The sequence below is a fragment of the Folsomia candida genome, unplaced genomic scaffold (genome assembly GCF_002217175.1).
Source record: "Folsomia candida strain VU population unplaced genomic scaffold, ASM221717v1 Fcan01_Sc005, whole genome shotgun sequence".
In the NCBI taxonomy this organism is placed as follows: domain Eukaryota; kingdom Metazoa; phylum Arthropoda; class Collembola; order Entomobryomorpha; family Isotomidae; genus Folsomia; species Folsomia candida.
This window is the reverse complement of record NW_019091197.1, coordinates 7,205,996-7,225,545: the sequence shown is the minus strand read 5'-3', so window position 1 is coordinate 7,225,545 and position 19,550 is coordinate 7,205,996. Positions and strand designations below refer to the sequence as shown.

The 19,550-nt window shown below is 36.3% G+C and overlaps 2 protein-coding genes across 10 annotated transcripts; both read left to right on the top strand.

Annotated features, from left to right (window-relative positions):
• The first annotated feature begins 715 nt into the window (after window positions 1-715).
• On the top strand, window positions 716-4,662 carry LOC110849948. 6 transcript variants are annotated; one of them, XM_035852486.1, is made up of 4 exons: window positions 716-814; window positions 1,165-1,404; window positions 1,803-2,127; window positions 3,217-4,662. In XM_035852486.1, the coding sequence occupies exon 4, from the start codon at window positions 3,588-3,590 to the stop codon at window positions 4,590-4,592; it is 1,005 nt and encodes a 334-aa protein (XP_035708379.1). In that variant the 5' UTR covers window positions 716-814; window positions 1,165-1,404; window positions 1,803-2,127; window positions 3,217-3,587; the 3' UTR covers window positions 4,593-4,662. The 6 variants fall into 6 exon arrangements, with proteins under 6 accessions (XP_035708379.1, XP_035708378.1, XP_035708380.1 ...); XM_035852485.1 differs by having other exon boundaries at window positions 751-888; window positions 952-1,404; XM_035852487.1 differs by having other exon boundaries at window positions 757-1,253; window positions 1,330-1,404.
• Window positions 4,663-10,003: 5,341 nt separating this feature from the next.
• Window positions 10,004-12,893, top strand: LOC118435966. Of its 4 annotated transcripts, XR_004835085.1 has the most exons (4): window positions 10,004-10,581; window positions 10,916-11,397; window positions 11,474-11,565; window positions 11,729-12,893. XR_004835085.1 is itself a non-coding variant. In XM_035852540.1 (3 exons), the coding sequence occupies exons 1-2, from the start codon at window positions 10,083-10,085 to the stop codon at window positions 11,377-11,379; spliced, it is 963 nt and encodes a 320-aa protein (XP_035708433.1). In that variant the 5' UTR covers window positions 10,004-10,082; the 3' UTR covers window positions 11,380-11,397; window positions 11,474-12,893. The 4 variants fall into 4 exon arrangements, 2 of the variants coding, with proteins under 2 accessions (XP_035708433.1, XP_035708432.1); XR_004835084.1 differs by having other exon boundaries at window positions 10,916-11,565; XM_035852540.1 differs by having other exon boundaries at window positions 11,474-12,893.
• The last annotated feature ends 6,657 nt before the right edge of the window (window positions 12,894-19,550 follow it).

The following is a 19,550-nucleotide window of genomic DNA, read 5'->3' as shown; positions in this document are numbered from 1 at the left end:
GTCCTAATGGAAGGGGATGAATTGAAATGGGTAAAATTTTTATCTGGACGGACCCTATTGGGTGACCCATACCGATTTTTCCAAGTCATCTAAACAAGCTGAAATTTGGTACGGAGGGTGCTAATGGCTTCTAATGAAAGAATACGAAGTGAGCTTGAAAAATTTTTCAACCAAAGGTACCCTACAGGGTACCCATTTTTCCTGTACCCATTTTTCGGAATCATTCAATCAAGCTGAAAATTGGTTAATAACTCATTATGGAAGAATGTGATTACAATATGGAAAAAATTTCATCTGGAGGGTCCAGTGGGGGCGACCTTTACCGATTTATAAGCGTTGATTTTTATAATTTGGTGTCAAGTATTTAAGACTAAGAATTGACGCTAAAAGTACATAATTTTGGCGGAAACTACTGACAAATATGGGTTTACTAATCAATCCTGGTTCGGGCTAAGCAAAGCTGTACTGATAGGTTTTGATAACGTAATATATGGATGTTCCCAAATCTCATCATTTAATTTAGATAACACCTCGTGAACATAGACAAATCCCATTTGTTATCGGGACTGACAAGATAACAACAATCACCGGTAAGTACATATGACGCACAAGCGGATGCACATTGTTCATGTTTTTGACGATGATTACTTCACCAAACTGGCGACACGTAATACATATTTAGTACCACAATCCAGATCATGCCAGATAAATTGAGGGAAGATCACGATCGCTTCGTCATTCATTCACAAGCAGCAATTCATTAATCAGTGTGCGACCGAAAAATTGGGAAAAATGGGAAAAACTTTGTGGGGCGGTCCGAAACAATTCATATTGTCAAAATTGAATTTCATATTTGTATTGTCCATTAATTTTTGTGAAAATAATTTGGTAATACACTTCAATTAGAGTAATCTTCAAAATTAAAATTTACATATTCATATTGTGAAATAGGAAAAATCCTGATAACTGTCCAAAAGTGTGCGTATTGCATATCAAAATGTTCATAAATTGGAGGAGATGACGAATAGGAAGTCCAATTCCGAAAATAATAATTATTAAAGAAGTTCGCTTTCCGCCCAAAAATTACAATAGCCGCTGTGTTTTCCAATTGTTCACGGTAAAAACCATCTTTCAAATTTTTCCCTTTTTTCCCTTCTGTCCTAGAAGAATAATAGTTTAAAAAACGAAATCCGGATCATCACACAACAAAAGAGCACCCACGGGTGACGACTTATCTCGAACTTATTGACAGTGTACATAATATAGCGTTTCCTTTCTGAAATCCGAATAATGAAGGATGTTAACTATTCTGCTCCCCCTATTCTACAGTGTCCGATCTGTGGATGCTTTACATCCTCCGAAGGATGCAAATGTGTGAGAAGAGTGGTTGATCATAATTAGTATGTAAGTAATACAAATTCCAGTACCAAATGAGCTAAAATTAGAAATAATTTTTTTTGTATACATTTTTTACAATATACTATTAGCCACTAACTTTGTACCAACTAGAAACAGTGATGGAAGAAAGCAAAGCGGACTGTAGGAGGCCGCGTAAAAAATTGAAACTTGGCTAAAGTTTTGAAAAAAATTAATAGAAATTTTTTTCCCTACAAACTTTTTCGATATCTGACCTCTGTTCCCTCTTGTCCCTGTTAATGACAGGTCATAGAGGTAAAATGAGAAAATGTCAATTAATTTTTTCCGTACTGGCATAGTTTCAAATTTGTTTACCCTTTCGCTTTCTTCCATCTCTGTTTCTAGTTAGCACCAAGTTTGTGGCTAATAAGTATTACTTATTCTAGATAAGTATTTACACAAATTGACCAAACTTCAACGTGTCGTAATTTTAAGTCATGTAACATGTTGTCGAGGTACCTGACGTGGTCAATTTTTTGATTGATCTGGATGATCCATTTCTATTCTCGCGCAGCGATCGACTCGCAGACTGCCTTAAAATACCAAATTATATGTATCAATCATGGCTTGATTTGCTCACAACCCATTCCCTGTTCACCCGACGTTACCTTATCTTCAACATAATCTCGTTTTGGGTTCACAAAAACTTCAAGTGCACCGTGGATGATTTGAAGAATGCGTTTCTACAATTGCATGGGAAATATTTAGCAGGTGGGCAAACCTTAAGGAGGTATTATTAAATTATTTAACGTTAGAGGGAGTCTAGGGCTGCAATTATATCTGTGTGCGTGTGTAGTGTGTCATGGAAATAATTAATTCAAGATTAACTTAATTAAAAATTCAAAACAAAATTAAGTATTCATTATTTAATAATTTTATCCCAAAGTCTCCGTATTAGAAGGATTTCTCAATATACCCCATGTATGACGGATAGGATGAAAAATGAATTGTGAATAAAATTATCGATTCATTCTTCTTATTGTTAGATTGTGAATTGAATATTTATTCAATTTTCATTCGTTCAAAAATGTTGAAGAAATTAGACACTCACAATGCATAGCCAGACGGGAAGGCGTTTTCTCAGATTTTGACCTTACTAATTTTAAATTGTTCCTACAGTGAAATAAGCCAAACCCTATTTTTGCGTTTCTTGAAATCGCTTTTTCGACTATGGTGACATTGTTGAACAAATTTTCAGCCAAAATCTTGATTAATTGACTGATGATTGATTTTTATTTAAAAAATAAAAAACACGTCTGCACAGAATTACCTGAAATTCTGAAAATACATTTTAAAAAGCTATTAAAATTTGAAATTTCAGTTCTATTTCTGAATTAAAAAATAATAATAAAAAACCCTTAATTGTTTTAAAATCAAAAGTTTTTGAAATGTTAAAAATTAAGAAATGTAATTTTGGCCAATATGTTTTTTTTATTTTTGAAATTGGGTTAAGATTAGAAAGTTATAGCATTTTGAATAATACAGATTTTGGCTGAAAATTTGTTTAAAAATGCCACCAGATGCGAAAAAATGCGCATTTAAGAAAACGCAAAAATACGATTCAGCTTATTTCCTATTGTGACTAATTTAAAATTAGTTCGGTCAAAATCGGAGAAAAGCATTTTATGCCTTCACATTGTTAGTACTTTTGATTTCCACCATTCATGCATTCCAGGATTGATTCAATATTTTATTCCTTCTCTATCGAAAATTTAAATGAAAAATCGTGAATTTTGCATAATTGTAAAATTGTTGCCTATAGAAAAATCAATATTATTAACCACTTTATTACCACTTTAGGACAACTAGAAGCCAAATTTACCCTTAAGACCGTAATCATTCACACATTTGGAAATAATAAGGCTAAGAAAATTTCCATAGTTGAAGATGAACCATTTAAACGACCAAATTCAACACCGGGACTACCATTTTACGGAAGACGCCCAGAATTGGTCCAACTGGAGGAATCTTTCACAAATTGTAAGCTTCAATCGCAATACGTCTACATTACCGGACCACCCGCAATTGGCAAGTCCGAATTAATTTGTAAATTCATGACGTCAAAATGTCGCCCTAATTGTGTAGCATATTCTTGGATTGATTGCGAAAATGGGGTATTTTCTTAATATCAATTATACTATAATTTAATTCGTCACAACTCTGGCGAAAATATGACCTCCACCGATACCGGGGTGAAAGCTGAATCGGAACGAATTGTGGGTGAAATTATTTCACAAAAATATTGGGTTTGCATTTTAGACAATGTGTCCCTCCGCACGCATGATTTGGAACAGTTCTTATACGATTTTTACAATTTTAGCAAAACCTTGATCGTAATTAATAGTCGACGTGGTAATTTACTTAGTATAAATGCAAGGAATTTGAGCCACGTAAATTTATCTGGGCTATATTTCCCAGATTTTGAAGAAATTCTGCCTGACAATATTTCCAAAGAAGTGTGCCACCTATTACATGGCCACCCTTTAGCTTTGCATCATTTTGTATCTTTTGCCAATACGCGATATCCAAATTGGGTTAATTTTAATGATCGAATTACACAAAGTATTACCCTTTACAAGGACAATCCCTTGGAAATTTTGGAATCAAAATTATTCCCAAATTTCCCAGCGGCCTGTGAGAGTTCCGTAATTTCTAAATTTTCCAAAGTCCTGTCCCAAATAATACCAGAAATTAAGTATACTCGAAAAGTTGCGAATTTGATTTTACTCCTCTCTCGCTCTGGTAGGTGTGGGATTTCGATGAAAATATTGCTGAAAGTTCAGACCATGATAGGATTTAAGATGGACGGAAGAATGTTAAAGTTAATTGAGAAATTTGAGAGTCAGTCGGTGATTATGAGACAAAATGGTAATTTAGTAGTGCATCCGATATTCATTCTCGTACTGGAACGAGAGGTTCGAGAGCGATGTATTTACTTGGAGTTAGAGAAAGTAAAAAATTTCGATGTTATCTTTGAGCCGGATGAGACAAGGGAGTTGGAGAGGTTGGGATTGTCAAATATTTTAGGAGATGATAGACAAGATCAAGAAATAGTGTGTGAGGGTTGTGATTATTTAAGTTATGTATACATGTTCCTTAACATTTCTTCAATGTGTTGGTATCTTTATGTTTTTATTCCGTTCGACATCTTGTGTAAATTGGTATCACGATTATAGTACTACGTACTGTTTTACATATACATTAAAGTGAATTGAATAAATAAGTATTGACTAACAATAATCAAACCCTAGAAGTTCGAGAGACACAAAAAAATTGATTTTGTTAAGAATTGCACAACTTATAGAGGTAATTTTTTGTGAATCCAAAGGTACAAATAATTTGGTTCAACTCTGCCCCTTCGCCATTGGGGAGGGGCAGAAAGTCGCAAAAATTCATTAGATTTCGTCATGATGGGAAAAAATTTCGAAATGTTGTTACCCACAAAAGATTCGTAAATGTTCTCTGTACAACGTGAATGGAGCAAGTTTTTCGAAATTCGAAAAAACCTTACTTTTGAAAGGAAACGAGATTACTTGCAAAAGTAAGATTTTTTTATTCGAAAAAAATAAGCGAAATGTATTCAAGTGAGAATAACACGAGATCCATGAGTTACACGAAAAATTCACTTTTTAACATTAAGGCAATGTACAAATATGGGGAAATTCCCAAAATGTGTGAAGAAAAATAACGGAGAAAATCCACCTTTTGCCACAAATGACCAAAGAAATAAGCTTAATATTTTGTTCATTTCGTAGCCATTTTCATGAAAAAAATATAAATTTCCTACTCGAATAACATTTTATTCGTGTATATTTTTAACTTTTTGTGATCTTGTTTAAAAAAGAACATAGGGTGCGTCCAACAATTATAGGACAAAGCGAATTTTTTCTGTTTCTCTGCTTGTGTTATCTTGAATGAATTGGTATTTGGCATGTTTCTGGAGATTATCACCCTAGATTATCCCACCAAGTTTGGATTAAATCCATCACGAACTTCCGGTGATATATTGAAATGTGTGAAAATGGGGTGTCCAAAAATGATAGGACCACTTCACAATTGTTGGCTTATTCGTTTCATTCAGCGGTCAAATACAAATTTATCATTTAGAAACCTCACTATCACAACTAATAGCGTTACAAAATACATTCTTGATTAGACGAATCAAATTTATCAACTTTAGGGGGGCAACATGGTCCAAAGATAACATAAATGGGCTTTTTTAACGCTGTAACGCTATTGTATTGCTTCCACTTACTATAAACTACTCGTGTGAACCTACCCCAAAGCTTCTCAATGGCACTGGTGTCAATTACTTTCGACGGCGAAGACAACAGTCAAAGAGTATTCTATCTACAGTACCCTACATTACTCCGCGAAGCCTGCACTTGCCTTTGTCTGGCTGGAGAATTCTACCCTGCCAACAGATCTTGGCTCCATTGAGGAACAAATTGTTTTGGAGTATATCCTGGTAGTACCCTGTGTCCACGCGAGTAATAATTTTGGCATGGAAACTGGTCCCAAGGCCACGCAGTTCGTTACTGACCTGCAGCCAAAGAGTATGGATACAAAATAAAAATAATAATCGTATATTTCTATGCTGTTATACATTCTGCATATATTTAATGGGTTCAATTGCACACACTAGTCTGCCTTTTCTAAAAAATTTCAGGCTCGTGTCTCAAATCATACCAATAATGTTTGAATCAGTCAGGGCTATCGAGGTTCCAATTTTGGCATCAATGGGTAGGGCTATTCCACATTCCGTTTTACTCAGGACATGCGATTTCTCGTAAAATCGGGTCTGGATCGTTTATGTACATCAGTAAGAGTAGGTTGAGCAACGTTTTTATATAATTCAGGATATGCAAACTTCGTCAACGCATTGAGAACCATATCATGCGCAAATTTTTGGCAAAAATTACTTGTGAGTTTTGTAATTCACAATTTTGCATGGCTTGTTAGGTTAACTATTTGCCTTCAGTCTTGTCCCATAGTCACTTTCGGAACCACCTCTTGACCAATTCGGGTTCCATAATGTCTCTTCCAATTCAATACTATGGCGAATAAAGGCCTAGGATTTTGAAGTATAATTGGTAAGTCCTTTTTCATTTTTTCTAAGGCCATACATTAATCGAACCTAGGCAGATTAACCTTCATTGGGCCTGAACTTCTCCCTATATTGGTGTACAAAAGAGTTTTTACTCAGAACGGGACTATGACCAAAAATAAAATAAAATTGTGAAGTGGTCCTATCATTTTTTGACACCCCATTTTAACACATTTCAATATATCGACGGAAGTTCATGGTGGATTTATTCCAAACTTGGTGCAATAATGTAGGGTGATAATCTCCAGAAACATGCCAAATATCAATTCATTCAAGATAACATGAGCAGAGAAACAGAAAAAATTCGCCTGGTCCTATAATTGTTGGACGCACCCTAATGTGTTTGTGGCATGTATCAAATAGACATAACTTCGCAGTTTTTTCATAAATTTGGGTATCATTCGTGAATATTTAAAAAAATTATAGAATTTTGTTTAAAAAACAGAAATGTTGTCTCAAATCAGCAAAACTTTACAAGATTTTCATAATTTGCAGCATTGCTCATGTAATTTTCAAAAACATCACATAATTACTCGGATAGCTAAGTCATGTAATTTCTTATTTCTATAAATTTTTATAATTTTAAAAGCGTTTTTAACATATTTTGTTTGATATTTTAATACAAACGAGACAAATTTTAGTCAGATTTGCGTCACTTAACAAGTTTTTGTTAACTCGCAGCTATTTCGTCAAAATTTAAGCTAAAAATGTGGTTTCGTCCCCTTTTTTCCCATAAAAATGCAAAAAAATATGTCGCATAATTACTCGCGTACAGTCCATACGCCAGCAAAATGTACACTATAGTGTACTTATAATTGGATTTGTACAGGAAAATTAGGTTTGCTGAATAATTTGTCCATTGCATAAGCAAAAAAGTGGTGCATAAAACTGACATTATACCAATCACTCTAAATAACACAGCGCGTAGCACAGTCGACATCGCGCTTGACTTCGATACCGACCGACCCAGGTTCAACCCTCGGTGGCGGCCACCAATTTTTTGCTCTCCTTTCCACTTTTTTGCGCCCTCCCCCATCGCCAGTGGGTGGTGGTCGGTAGTGGGTGGTGCGTGGTGGTGCTGCCATCTACTGCCACGCCCCCCAGGGGGCGTGAAATGAATTTCTCTTCAAAATTTTTCACTTGCATATGCACTGTACATGCATTGCATACATAATTAATACATAAATTACATGCATTTCATTCATTTCATGCATATGCATTTACATTGAAATGCAGTGAAATGCATTGCATGCACTGCATGCATTGCATTAACAAACACGACGGGAGAAAGCGGGTAAAGCAGGCCAACCCCCGCTCGCTCACTTTCCCGGAGAAATCAATGTGACGTCAGCTAATCAAGAAAAAATCAGTTACGTATATTGCTCGTTTCTATAATTACTAAACTACTCACCAGAATCCCCACTCGGTTACAACTCGGCTCTTTCTAAACGACACCGTCCACTCTCCATAAAAACAAGACTGATTTTTTATTTGTTAAAAAATAAATCGTACTATTTATATGATTATGCAAAATTATTTGTATTTATTTCAATAATAATTGAGCCCCCTGCCCCCGCGATAAGCCAGGTTTCGAAACACTACCTCCACGTCTCCACGACGCCTAACCATCGATTGACACCAGTTTCCTCCAAATCTGTGAGCGTAGGTTGGGAGACCTCCATGGTAAGAATTATTTAAAGAAATTCAACCAAAATCGAAATTAACAAATACATTAAACACTATTATAAAAAATGATTAAAAGTTCAGCCACATGGGTAAATTCGCATGTCTGGACATGCTATCTTATGTTCTCGAAATTGGTCCGGATTTTTTGCTTTCATGAAAAAGAGGATGGACGGTTGATGATCAACAAAGTTTGGAATATGGGGCGTGGTTGTGAGTTTCATGAAAATCTCTTTGCTACAGTTTTGATGTTGCTTTTGAAATGCATGGACGACAAGTGTGTTCATCTGTACATTATCACATTTTTAAGAGTGTACGCTAATTTTGGAGGTTAAATTATAACGCAAATTTTAACCCAAGTTTGGCACGTATTTTCATAAGATAATTTAGGCTCCTAAATCCACACATAGATTTTGGACGATCCATATTGACATCACAAGGGGAAGTATGCATGCAGATAGATATGTATTTACCCACGCTTTAAAATAATAACATCGTGATTTATGGTTGAAAATACTTATGTAGAACAATGTCCGTACTCATGTCGAGCAGATGTACTTCATATTCGTGTCGATTGATTTTATCATAAAACTACAATCCCTACAAAGTTGTCTTTACACGTATGAGGACCACTTTTACGTTCACAACGCGACAAGTAAAACTTACACATGTACAAGCCGATCATGGTGGGCTTACTCAAGTCAAGGTGGAATTTTCAGGGGTTTTGAAATTATTTATTTAGCATATGTATGAATATTAATTAGCTAATATATATTGAACTAATTAATACTATATTAGGAATAATATTTATTAAAAAAGTAAGCATTTTACTAATTAGATAGTGAAGTTCTGCTCACAATTGTCAAATATACTTTCAAGCTGAGAATTTCTTCACATGTTAATTTACATAAAACGATAATTGGTAACCGTCAGAAACACTGTGCTATTAATATGTATTTATCCCGTACATAAACGACGCATGCAAATGAGTAGACTGCCATTAAAAACAAAGTGGGTCGCCATTAAAGAAGAAACTAGACTTGCATGAATACACATTATGTAGATTCCGATGCACAATAACATCTTGGATTTTATAGTTTTTCTCATAAAATTATAATGGAAGATCAGACAGCTTGGAAGCTTTACGAGGCAAGGATTCAATTATGTTGGGCGACCCTTCTCGTCTCTGTTTAATGGCCGTCATAAAACGATCTCCTGCTTTGGAAAGGTTCCACTTTGTAAATTGGAAGGCGACAATGGAAACAAGTTTGGTTGGAGATGCGGCACTCTTAAAAATCTGGTGGGGTCGTATATTTACGTACTCCGCTGCGGTAATCAGATGTTACTGGCCTGGTGTTGAGTACTTACTACAAATTTTTTTTTGTTTCTACTCCATAATGATAGTTTTATCGTACCGGTATAGTCACTTGGCTCGGTAACGATTAATTACCAGTTTTCTAAGTATTTAGCCCACTCGAAACAATCTGTAATATTTATGTGTAAATATATAAAATCATATATATATGTTAACTGACATATTTATAACTGCCTGGTAATACCAATGTCACCGGATTGGACGAAGTAACTTTCAGGTGGTAAAAATGTTTACCATTTTGGTAAAGTTTGCAGTACAATGTAGTAATAAGTATACACACATACATAATATCCGACGAGTCACTATACATGACCTGATCAGAAGTTCATCTATTACCGGATTATTTAGAGTGTTCATCTCCCCAAATTTGATATGGATCAGGCTCACTCCACTTTCACTCTCACTCACTCACTGCGCTCACACACACGTCCACTTTCTCCTTGCAAACTTTCACCCCAAATTCCACAATCTCACACTTATCAAAATTGTATACAAGTCAAAATGACCGAAAAGAGAGAAAAACCTGTCACTGTAGAGGAAAAACCCTCCTCAGATCGGTCCTGTCTTATCTTGGCATTCTTTCTGTTCGTGCTAATTTGCATTTTAATGTGTCACACTTCTTGGGAAGTGGCCGACCCGGGTGGAGATCGGAACGTCACCTTTGACACCCTGCGGGCCGAAGGGTTACAAAAACAGGCCCAGTTTCTCCTAGACTACGTCGTCACTCCATTCGTAAACAGTGACCTTTACACCCTTTCGGACCAGTTGGAGGAAAAGGTGCCGAAATTTGTCCCTTTTAGGGGGAATGTTGGAAAAGTTAGACGCGTCGTAGGGGAGGTTCGGAATGAAATTGAAATTCAAACTGGGCACGGAACGAGATACATTGTCGCAGAGAAACCCCGCTATAAGGAAGACCTTTATCCAGGGGATGATTTTTATGTGAGAGACATTTTCACACTGGGGGAAAAGAACAGGCCCGTCATTGTCTTTTTGGATTGTGGTAAGTGATCCATTGTCACGGGGCAGGCGGAGTAAGTGAGTGGCTTCTTGCGGTCTAAAATAATTTACAAAATTTTCGGAAATTATTACAATGAAATTTGAAGAAATATGTATATATTTCTATATGTACATATTTCGAAAATTAGCCCCATAAATTTTCTCTGTAAGATTTCCTTCATTACTTTTGTAGGATTTTTGCAAACTATTTTCTGCATAAACATTCATTCATGCAGTTGGGTTTCAAAATACTCCAAAAATCAAATTTCTAACACAAACACAATTTCTAATAAATTCATGTAAAAGCCTTACAGTTTTTTAAATTATTTAAATTCCAGATTCCGTCCCCCAAAACATAGTCGATCTCTTCATCCTTCACCTGGTGAAAGCAACACCCGGCCGATACCTCGTGTTGGCCACGTCAGCTAAAAATTGGACCGTTCCTGCCAGTCTGGGGGGACCATCCGGTTTATCAAAACCACTTCAAATCCCAACCCTGCCCACAATTAAGGAGAGGCGGAAACTGATCGAGGCCTGCACTTCGGCCTGGGATGAGCCACCCGGGGAGGAAATCTTGTACGTCATGGCGAACCGGACGGCCGCCTTGTTGCATCGGGAAACGAGCGTGGAGCAGGAAATTGGAACGCTGTGCAAACTCGCGTATCGGATTGGGCTAGAATTACATGAAAAAGAACGACGTCGTGCTGGTACTGGCGGGAAGAAAATTCATGGAGAAGAGATTTCCGTCTCCCTAAAAAATTGGGAGGATGCTTTAGCCTCCATCGTTTCAAAGGAGGAGTAAAATTTAAGGGTGGATAAAGTTGGTCAGAAACACTATGTAGTCATTGTTAAATAAGGTGTAAATATATATGTAATGGAACTTAATTTAATTTAAGGAAGTGGCACAATGAGGAAGCCCACTCTATGAGAATTGGGTAGTGAAGTGACGCGTTAAGCGGTACAACTGAATTAACCCCAAAATTTTGAAGTAAGGATTAATTATGTAAATAAATATGACCCTACTTTTTGCACAAATTCTGTTCACGTTTCTGCAGGATTTGTCAAATTTAGGAATGTGTTTGCAGAAGAGTTTTGCATCGTAAACTCTCATACCCTAGTTTTGTATGTAATTCTGCACAATTGTTTTGTAGGGGTACAATTCGGGCAGAGAATTGGGTCAGTTTTCGCCTCGCTATAAATTTGAATAGTGGTAATTTATCTACATATACAAAAGAAGGAGAATCCTAGTAAGTATAAATAATTCAAGGTTTTAGTCATTCACATATATGTAAAATAGATTGCTTTCCCTCAGATTTTAGTGTACCCGGTAGAAGCACGAGGTCAAGTATACTTACATAGTTGGTGGACATATTCACTCATTTTGCAGCATTTTGGCTAAATTTACATATACTTCTTCAACACTAATTGAAGAATGTGCAAGAAGTCGAATATACATTGAGTTAGAAATTCACTATAACAATGAGCTACTTGCGTGCTTATTTATTGTTAAATAAACAAGTTAAAGGATTACCAACAAAATTTGGAACTGTTAACAAAATTTTGTACTGTTTACTAAAGTCCGAATAGGTAACAGTTTATCTACCGAATTCATTATATAATAAGGAATTATGCGCTAACTTAATATTCTATAATAAACGGAATTATTTATTTACAAATCTATACCCACTTGGTAGAGTAATATATGAATACCGGGTGGGATTATATTAATATCTCGGATTTCTAAGAGTTTGAGCATTAATTTGATGCGGGGTCAAGGTATCTTTCGTATGTGAACATGGGGCATTTAGGTCCCACCATAGGGTAGGGTAAAAATTCTCCCAAAATCCGTCACAAGCTTTATATACGGTCCCCAAAGTCACCAGCGATACACTCGCCTGTTTGAAGTAAAGTAGATATTTATTATTCCCACACTTTCAATTTGAGTGATGAATATATGGGGCTGGGATTCATCTACCCACTTTATGTATTTAGTATGCCCTTAAACTATTGCAGAGGTACGTATATTCCCCACCTCCAAAGCCTTACCGGATTAAACGGTTAACACTGAATTATGTAATTCCTGAATCTAAAGGGTGTTGATTTAATTCGGTAACATTTTTCACTGAAAAGTAAATGGTTGATCTTAGAAACTACAAGTATAATCAAAGCGGATTTTTTTTAATACACCTTAGTATGTGGTCTTTCTACCATGTATTTCAATCATGCATTGGACTTTATGTTTTATGCCCCAGTCAAGTTTTGTTATGATCGCGAATAAAACCCACTTGATACCACAACTTCCAACCTAAACTTCAGAACCCCTATCGTCAATTTGTCTAATTTCTTGGCTGTTCTGCATCTTCAATTTTGTCAGTGTAATTTTTAATATAACTTAATTTGAGATTCATCGGTGCGGAGGATGTGCTGAGGCAATTTTTTCACGTGGTCAAATACCCATTTTTTCGCAGCATTTATGTAAATCCAAAACGGTAATTATTTATTACCAGTTTGCGAAGAGTGTACATAGTGTCAAATCAACATTTATTGATCCAAAACGATGTAGAATAGAATTTTGTTGAAATTGGTGTGTAGTTTAATTTACCATATTCTATTAAATTTCCTGATAATGTTGGTTAAATTGAAAGGGAAGCCGGGCCACTATTTTAGAAACCCGGCCTTACCCGAACCCCGAATCCCCGAGCTAAAGCTTGTTGTTTTGCTGGCGGCTCGGGTCGACCCTCAACTAGACTTTGGTTTAGTGAACTATGGAAACGTGTGCTATGAATTGAAAGATGTCTAACAATACATAAGTGCATGGAAAAATTTTGTAATTGATTTTTGAACGCATCGCTCTGAAATTACGCAGTGCTGGATTTAATTTAAATTCCGATGGTCAACTTGAAGCAGACACAGTGACGCGATTTGGTTCATACAAAATGTCTGAATTGAGAGAGGTGTTCCCCCATCTACAAAATTCGAGGCGAATTTGACGCTCATAAAGGTGAGGGATTTCAACTCTTTTGAAGCCGTCCAGGATTTAGTCTCCCTCATGTTGCCTGCCCTTTTCCGCAAGCTACGCAAAACGTGGAGTGACGACGTGTATACGAATGAAGCCACCGTGAAGATAAGAACATTACAAATAATTCCTTCAATCCCAACGAGAGGAAATATGAGCAATCCAGGATGAGTTGGGATGTCCTTATGATGCGTGATGTAAACGTACAATCCCACAATTTGAATTCCCGCTGTCAACATCATAACCGGGGGAATAACGCGATGCATTAGAATTGAGTTGAAGGATTTTTCCAAGAGCTGAATTGATCTGTAGAGATGAATGCAATCACTGAGATTGTGGGATATTTCAGTTTCCTTAATTCTCCTGGGACCAAATGAAAAAAAAAACATTTTCTGTAATTAATTGTGATCATAGGTAAGGATTGCATTTTCATAGAAAGTGCCGTAGTTTTTAGTTACGAAATGAGTAAACGCGGTATGAGGCATTACTCCTATGGGTATGTAATTAACTGGAACTACAAATCCGCCTTGACAACCATGGTGAAAATTATAAAACAAGAAACTAATTCTTGACAATTGATCAACCATAGTCGCTCAACCTCAGTGACCTCGGGGCGCGATGATGTGAGCTACAATTCATGATTAATTGAGGCTGACCTGCAAGGTGAGAAATTGATCTTAATTTTAGGGTCAGCTGTTCCCGATGGGTGGCAAGTTTTCAAGAATTAGCTTCTTCTTTTAAAATTTGCACCATAAATATATAAATTAAATGCCATCACTAAATACACCACAGAATTAGACTAATACTAGTGTACCTAGGAGCGGGACTGAACGAGCGAAAGCAGCCACATTTATGATCGCCCGGAGTTATCCCTCACCAAACTAAATAATAAGCTTGGTAGGTTTGCACACCAGCGCCAGGACTTTCGTTTCTTGCAACTTAGGATTATTACACAGACAGGTCCATTTGGGACATAACTATTTTGTCTCAAATGGTTCGGAAGATGTGATGGTTGGGATACACATATAAAGTATAGCCAAATCACGGGATCTACATCAGGGTAGTTGTAGCAGTTCAATACAAATGCCGCAGAGTCAGATACATATCCCGTTCATTTTGTTAATGCCCATTTTTTAAGAGTGTATAAGTATGTAGGCTTAAGCAAATAATAACAATTAGCACGGGGCAGATTTCGCTATAGCTCACAAAAGTTTTGGATGAACTGGTTTAAAAAAAGTAGAAATAAGTTCCCACCCTTTTAAAATATTGAAGTAGGCCAAAAATGACACGGCGCCTCCACAGAGCACGAACAATATTGGAATTGCTGCCGAAAATATGTTATTTGACAAGATCCACAGGTCCGCTAGATGTAGGACAAATCTGATATTGCACAGACGAAGGGGCGTCACTGACGATCTGCAGCTGGAGGACATTGACATCAGGAAAGGTGGCGTGCAAGGGATGAAAACCAGGAGTAAGATTTGCAGAATTGAAAACAAGGGGAGCGAAAATTCCATTAGGAGAATAAAATATTTCATGCCTTTCATAGTGCGGGAATTTACAAAAGTGTATCCATCGTCTAGATCAATATTTTCAAAATTTGTATTCACTAATATTTACTGTAAAAATGATGGTGATTTCAAAAACACATTACCTAGAAGAACGGCGGTCTTCTCGAATTCCAGAAATGTATTGATGACCTGAATCGTATCATTGTCGACAATATTGGTCCATCGTGTGATACTCGCGAGGAGACTGAGCATAAAGAAAACAGCACCCTGAAACTTATCTGTCCTCGTAATCTGGCCGAACAGGAGGAATGCCAACATGGCGAAGCTGTACAGGATTGAAATGAAGCATTGAAACTGAGAGGTTCTAAGGTTTCGACTAGATTTTGTGAAACGCTTAGATTTGTCATCAAATTCGAACGGGACGCAGTTATGGAGGCGACAAGGGATCAGATGGGATTTAAGGATAGGGAGGAAAACAATACTGTACATTTTAGATCTGGGGGCGAGAAAGCTTTTCGGGTTGTGTAAATGCAAGTATTGTAAAGTATTTAGAAGTAAAAATTATTGGTAACACTGACATAACACTTACAAAAATGTTTGTAAAATATGCTCGATATTGGTGGCACAACAATTTGGAAATATTTGTTTAAAACGACGTGTAAAATTTGTCCAATTGTTGTACTTATCACCTACTATGTAACTCAATTTTGGGTCAATTTTGTGCAACTTTTGTATACACTTTTTGCACTTATTTTAAATTTGTGTGCTTGTTGTTAGCCGGCTAGATGAATGAAGAGGTTCATTGTGTGCAGCAGTGATGCTTAAAACGAAAATTTTGTCATTATTTAGATCAAATTTAGTTTCTGAATGTTTGCTGATGAATTAAATGCTTGAGATCCATATTTAATAGCTTTTCTGCACGTGTGCATTGATTACAACGAAGTGTGTCAACAATATGTTAACCATAAGCACAATAATATGTTTTCATTGTTTACGATGATTTCGTAAGTTGAGAAGAAAACTCAGATAAATGTCTATCCAGAAATTACCTAATTGTAGGGCATTAGTTTCAACAAATATTTATAATTAAACAGGTTCGTATGTCCGGAAAAATTAACTTTTAAGGACTTGTGAATTCAAGTGCTTTAAAATTCTTAATTCATGCTGTTTTTTCTGCACGTGTCAAAATTGAGTTTGAGCCACAAGACTGGAAGTGTTCATTGTGATCTCTACAGGTTACAAAATGATGTTCTTCATTATCTCCGTATCATTGTTCGGATCAAATTTTGTCCCAGAATGTTTGCTTATTAGATATTAGATATTAGTTCATTATTCAAAAGCGTTGCTGCCCGTGTTGATTATGGGTACGATCATACAATATTATCGGCTTCTTGTATGTCAATAAAATTATCAGTAGTCTAATCGAGTCATGTGTTTGCATTGATTTCGTCCGATCGGTCTATGTCGAGGAAACTCATAGGTGAGATTCCGAAGAAATGAAATAATTATATGCTTTTATGTAGTTTCTTCGAATATTCGTGTTTACATACCACAAAAGTCTGACAAACTTTGTTTACTGCAAATAAAGGGTATAATTTGCTCAATGATTTTAATATACGAACATAATTCAGAACTAAACTCCAAGATATACCTTGATGAACTAACTTGTGAATTTGAACAATTGTATGATAACAAGCAATGTGTATATGTACGTTCTTTGCTTCTACTCATTTCGAAAATAAATATAAGGCCTTGTTTATTCTTATAACACGGTAATTTCACTTCAAAAGCGCAATACCATATGCAACCTTGTAACTCTAAACTATGCAAAAAGTTGTTGTGAGCGTACCTTTATAAAAAATAAGAGGAACTCATTTTCTTAAGAAAACTGATTTTAGGGGTCTGAGGTAAAAAATTGATGGTTTGGGATAACATTCACCTCAAAGCTGTTTTTCGAAGGGGCCATTCAACAGGTGAAGCCGTGTGATTTCGAATTTTTGGCTTTTTTATATACTTAAATCATGACACAATTATAATGTACATAGCTTGAATTATTCATTATCATTTTTAACGAACCACAAAGATATTGCAATGATGGCCATGAGTGTGAAAGATATTCCCGATGCGGCCCACGTGTACTGGTCCAGGGGCATGACGAGGGCCTTCAACCCTTCCAAGTTAGATTTTCTATAAGACACAGTTGCCATTCTAAATTGATATCTTTCTCCACAATGTGGCAGCCAGGAAAATCTTGCAGAAACCGGATATAGAAATGAGTCTTCAATTGTAGACCCTCTCACGACAGTATTGTATTGGATTTGAAACATGGAATCGTACGGATGAGAAGGAATGAAATTCCGTACTCCGAGTATCTTAATATCGGTGAAGCTAAATTTGTCTCCGAGTGCTAGCTGGATACATATGTTGTACCCTGTAAATGCTCGGACACCTCGTTGAATTGCGCTACAAGTCTGCTTTCCGGAATTAAATGTGTTAGATCCGCTTGAGATTATTCGTAAGCCCTGTAAGTTTGAGTTGTGCAGTTTCCACGCCGAATCAAGGAGCTCAGAGAGCTCTTCCACTGACAGATGTAGTTCAACTAGTGGAGATAATCTGCACGGAAGGCAGACCATAAATATTCGAACACCTTCGGTTCCCATATGCCCACCATGAACCACAAACAGTTTAGATGTTGATTTTGCATCAGGGGTAATTCGAAACGTTTCGTTATTTAGCACGCTTATAATGAGAAATATATAAGTTGGATTTTCCCCACAATGATTTAAGCCTTGGCGGATTTGATTGGGATACTCTCTCGTAGATAGGTCTACTTGGCGTAGAAAAATAACCAATACCTTTGTAACGGAGTGACCAAAATAGTTAGAAAAGATATAAGCATTTTCTTCACAAGACCCGTAATGTCGTTTGACTCTAAGGTCCATGTCTGTTGGGAGGTATTGCAACACCTTTAAAAAGTTTTGGTTTTGAACGAGCAATTGAAATAATTTAGCTCTCCAATCCGTCTGTTCTTCGAACTTGAACTCGCTCATGATTTGCATCGTAGATCCTCGAGGGAATAACTTGCCAATGTGTTGCGAATTGAAGCTTGAGGACAAGGTGACGTAAAGTATTAGAAAAACAGTGAAAATATAAGTTAGTTTATTCATATTATGGAAGTTGTGGTAGTAAAACGAATATTTTGGGCGATCTTTTAGGCCAACCAAGTAAATAATCAGGTAGTTTATGACGGAATAGGTTTATAAATTTTCTAAATATTCTTCTCCGTACTGCTTCGGTGATCGCATAAGACAAATGTTTACATTAAATACTTATGAAATCAATTCCTTTGACTTTTCTCTAACAGACACGTCAGCACATCAATGTAATAACTTACCTTGCATATGAACTATGTATGTGTATACAAGAAAGTAGTTTTGTACAACTACTTATAGGTATTGAGTAAGAATTATTCGATTCAACAACGAGATCCACCACTAATTTTGGAATTTGGAATTAAATATTGCAAAATGTTACTATAGTCAGTGTCACATGATTAAACACAATTTTTGGCGGGGGAATTACCCTGCGGGGCTCTATGAAGACATAACGTGGAATTCACCGGGACGCAGATTTCTCAAGTACGGGTGACTGGAATTTCAAGATCCTTTGTGTTTTAGAAACTATATTCCAATACCTCGACCCTTTTGACGTGTTTTTCTGAAATTCGAATTATGAAGTTCGGAAACATAAATAAAATAAATCGATAAAATCGAAATAAAAATTTTCAGAATTTACGAATTTTCGATGCTGCTTTTCGAACTTCATAATTAGAATTTCGGAAAAAACACTTTAAAGTGGTCGAGGTATTGGAATATAGTTTCCAAAACAAAAAAGATCTTGTAACTCCATCCACCCGTCCTTGAGAAATCTGCGTCCCAGTGACCGCCCTGTTATATCTCCATAGGGCCCCCCGGGGTAATTCCCCAGCCAAAAATTGTGTTTAATCATTCCAAACTGACTATAGTAACATTTTGCAATATTTAATTCCAAATTCCAAAATTAGTGGTGGATCTTGTTGTTGAATCGAATAATTCTTACTCTATTATATATTTAGATGTTATACGGGACGCATAAACCGAGGTGGAGTTTGTGTGCACAATACGTAAGTAAATAATTAAAATAAGTTATACAACTAAAAACCGTTTACCACATATCATTTTGCCTTAAAAACGATGCATTTAACTAATTCACAGGGTTCTAATGGATGGGAGATTGAAATATAGAGACCAGCGTAGACGAAAGGTTTGGAATGTGTACACGTAAAGTATATTAGCCTGAAAATTGTTCCTTCTTGCTGATACGCGGGCCAAACGGGATACTGTCAATTATGCATTTTAATTAGGCATTATTTTTTTAAACTAAAATGATTCAGTTTATTGTTTAGTA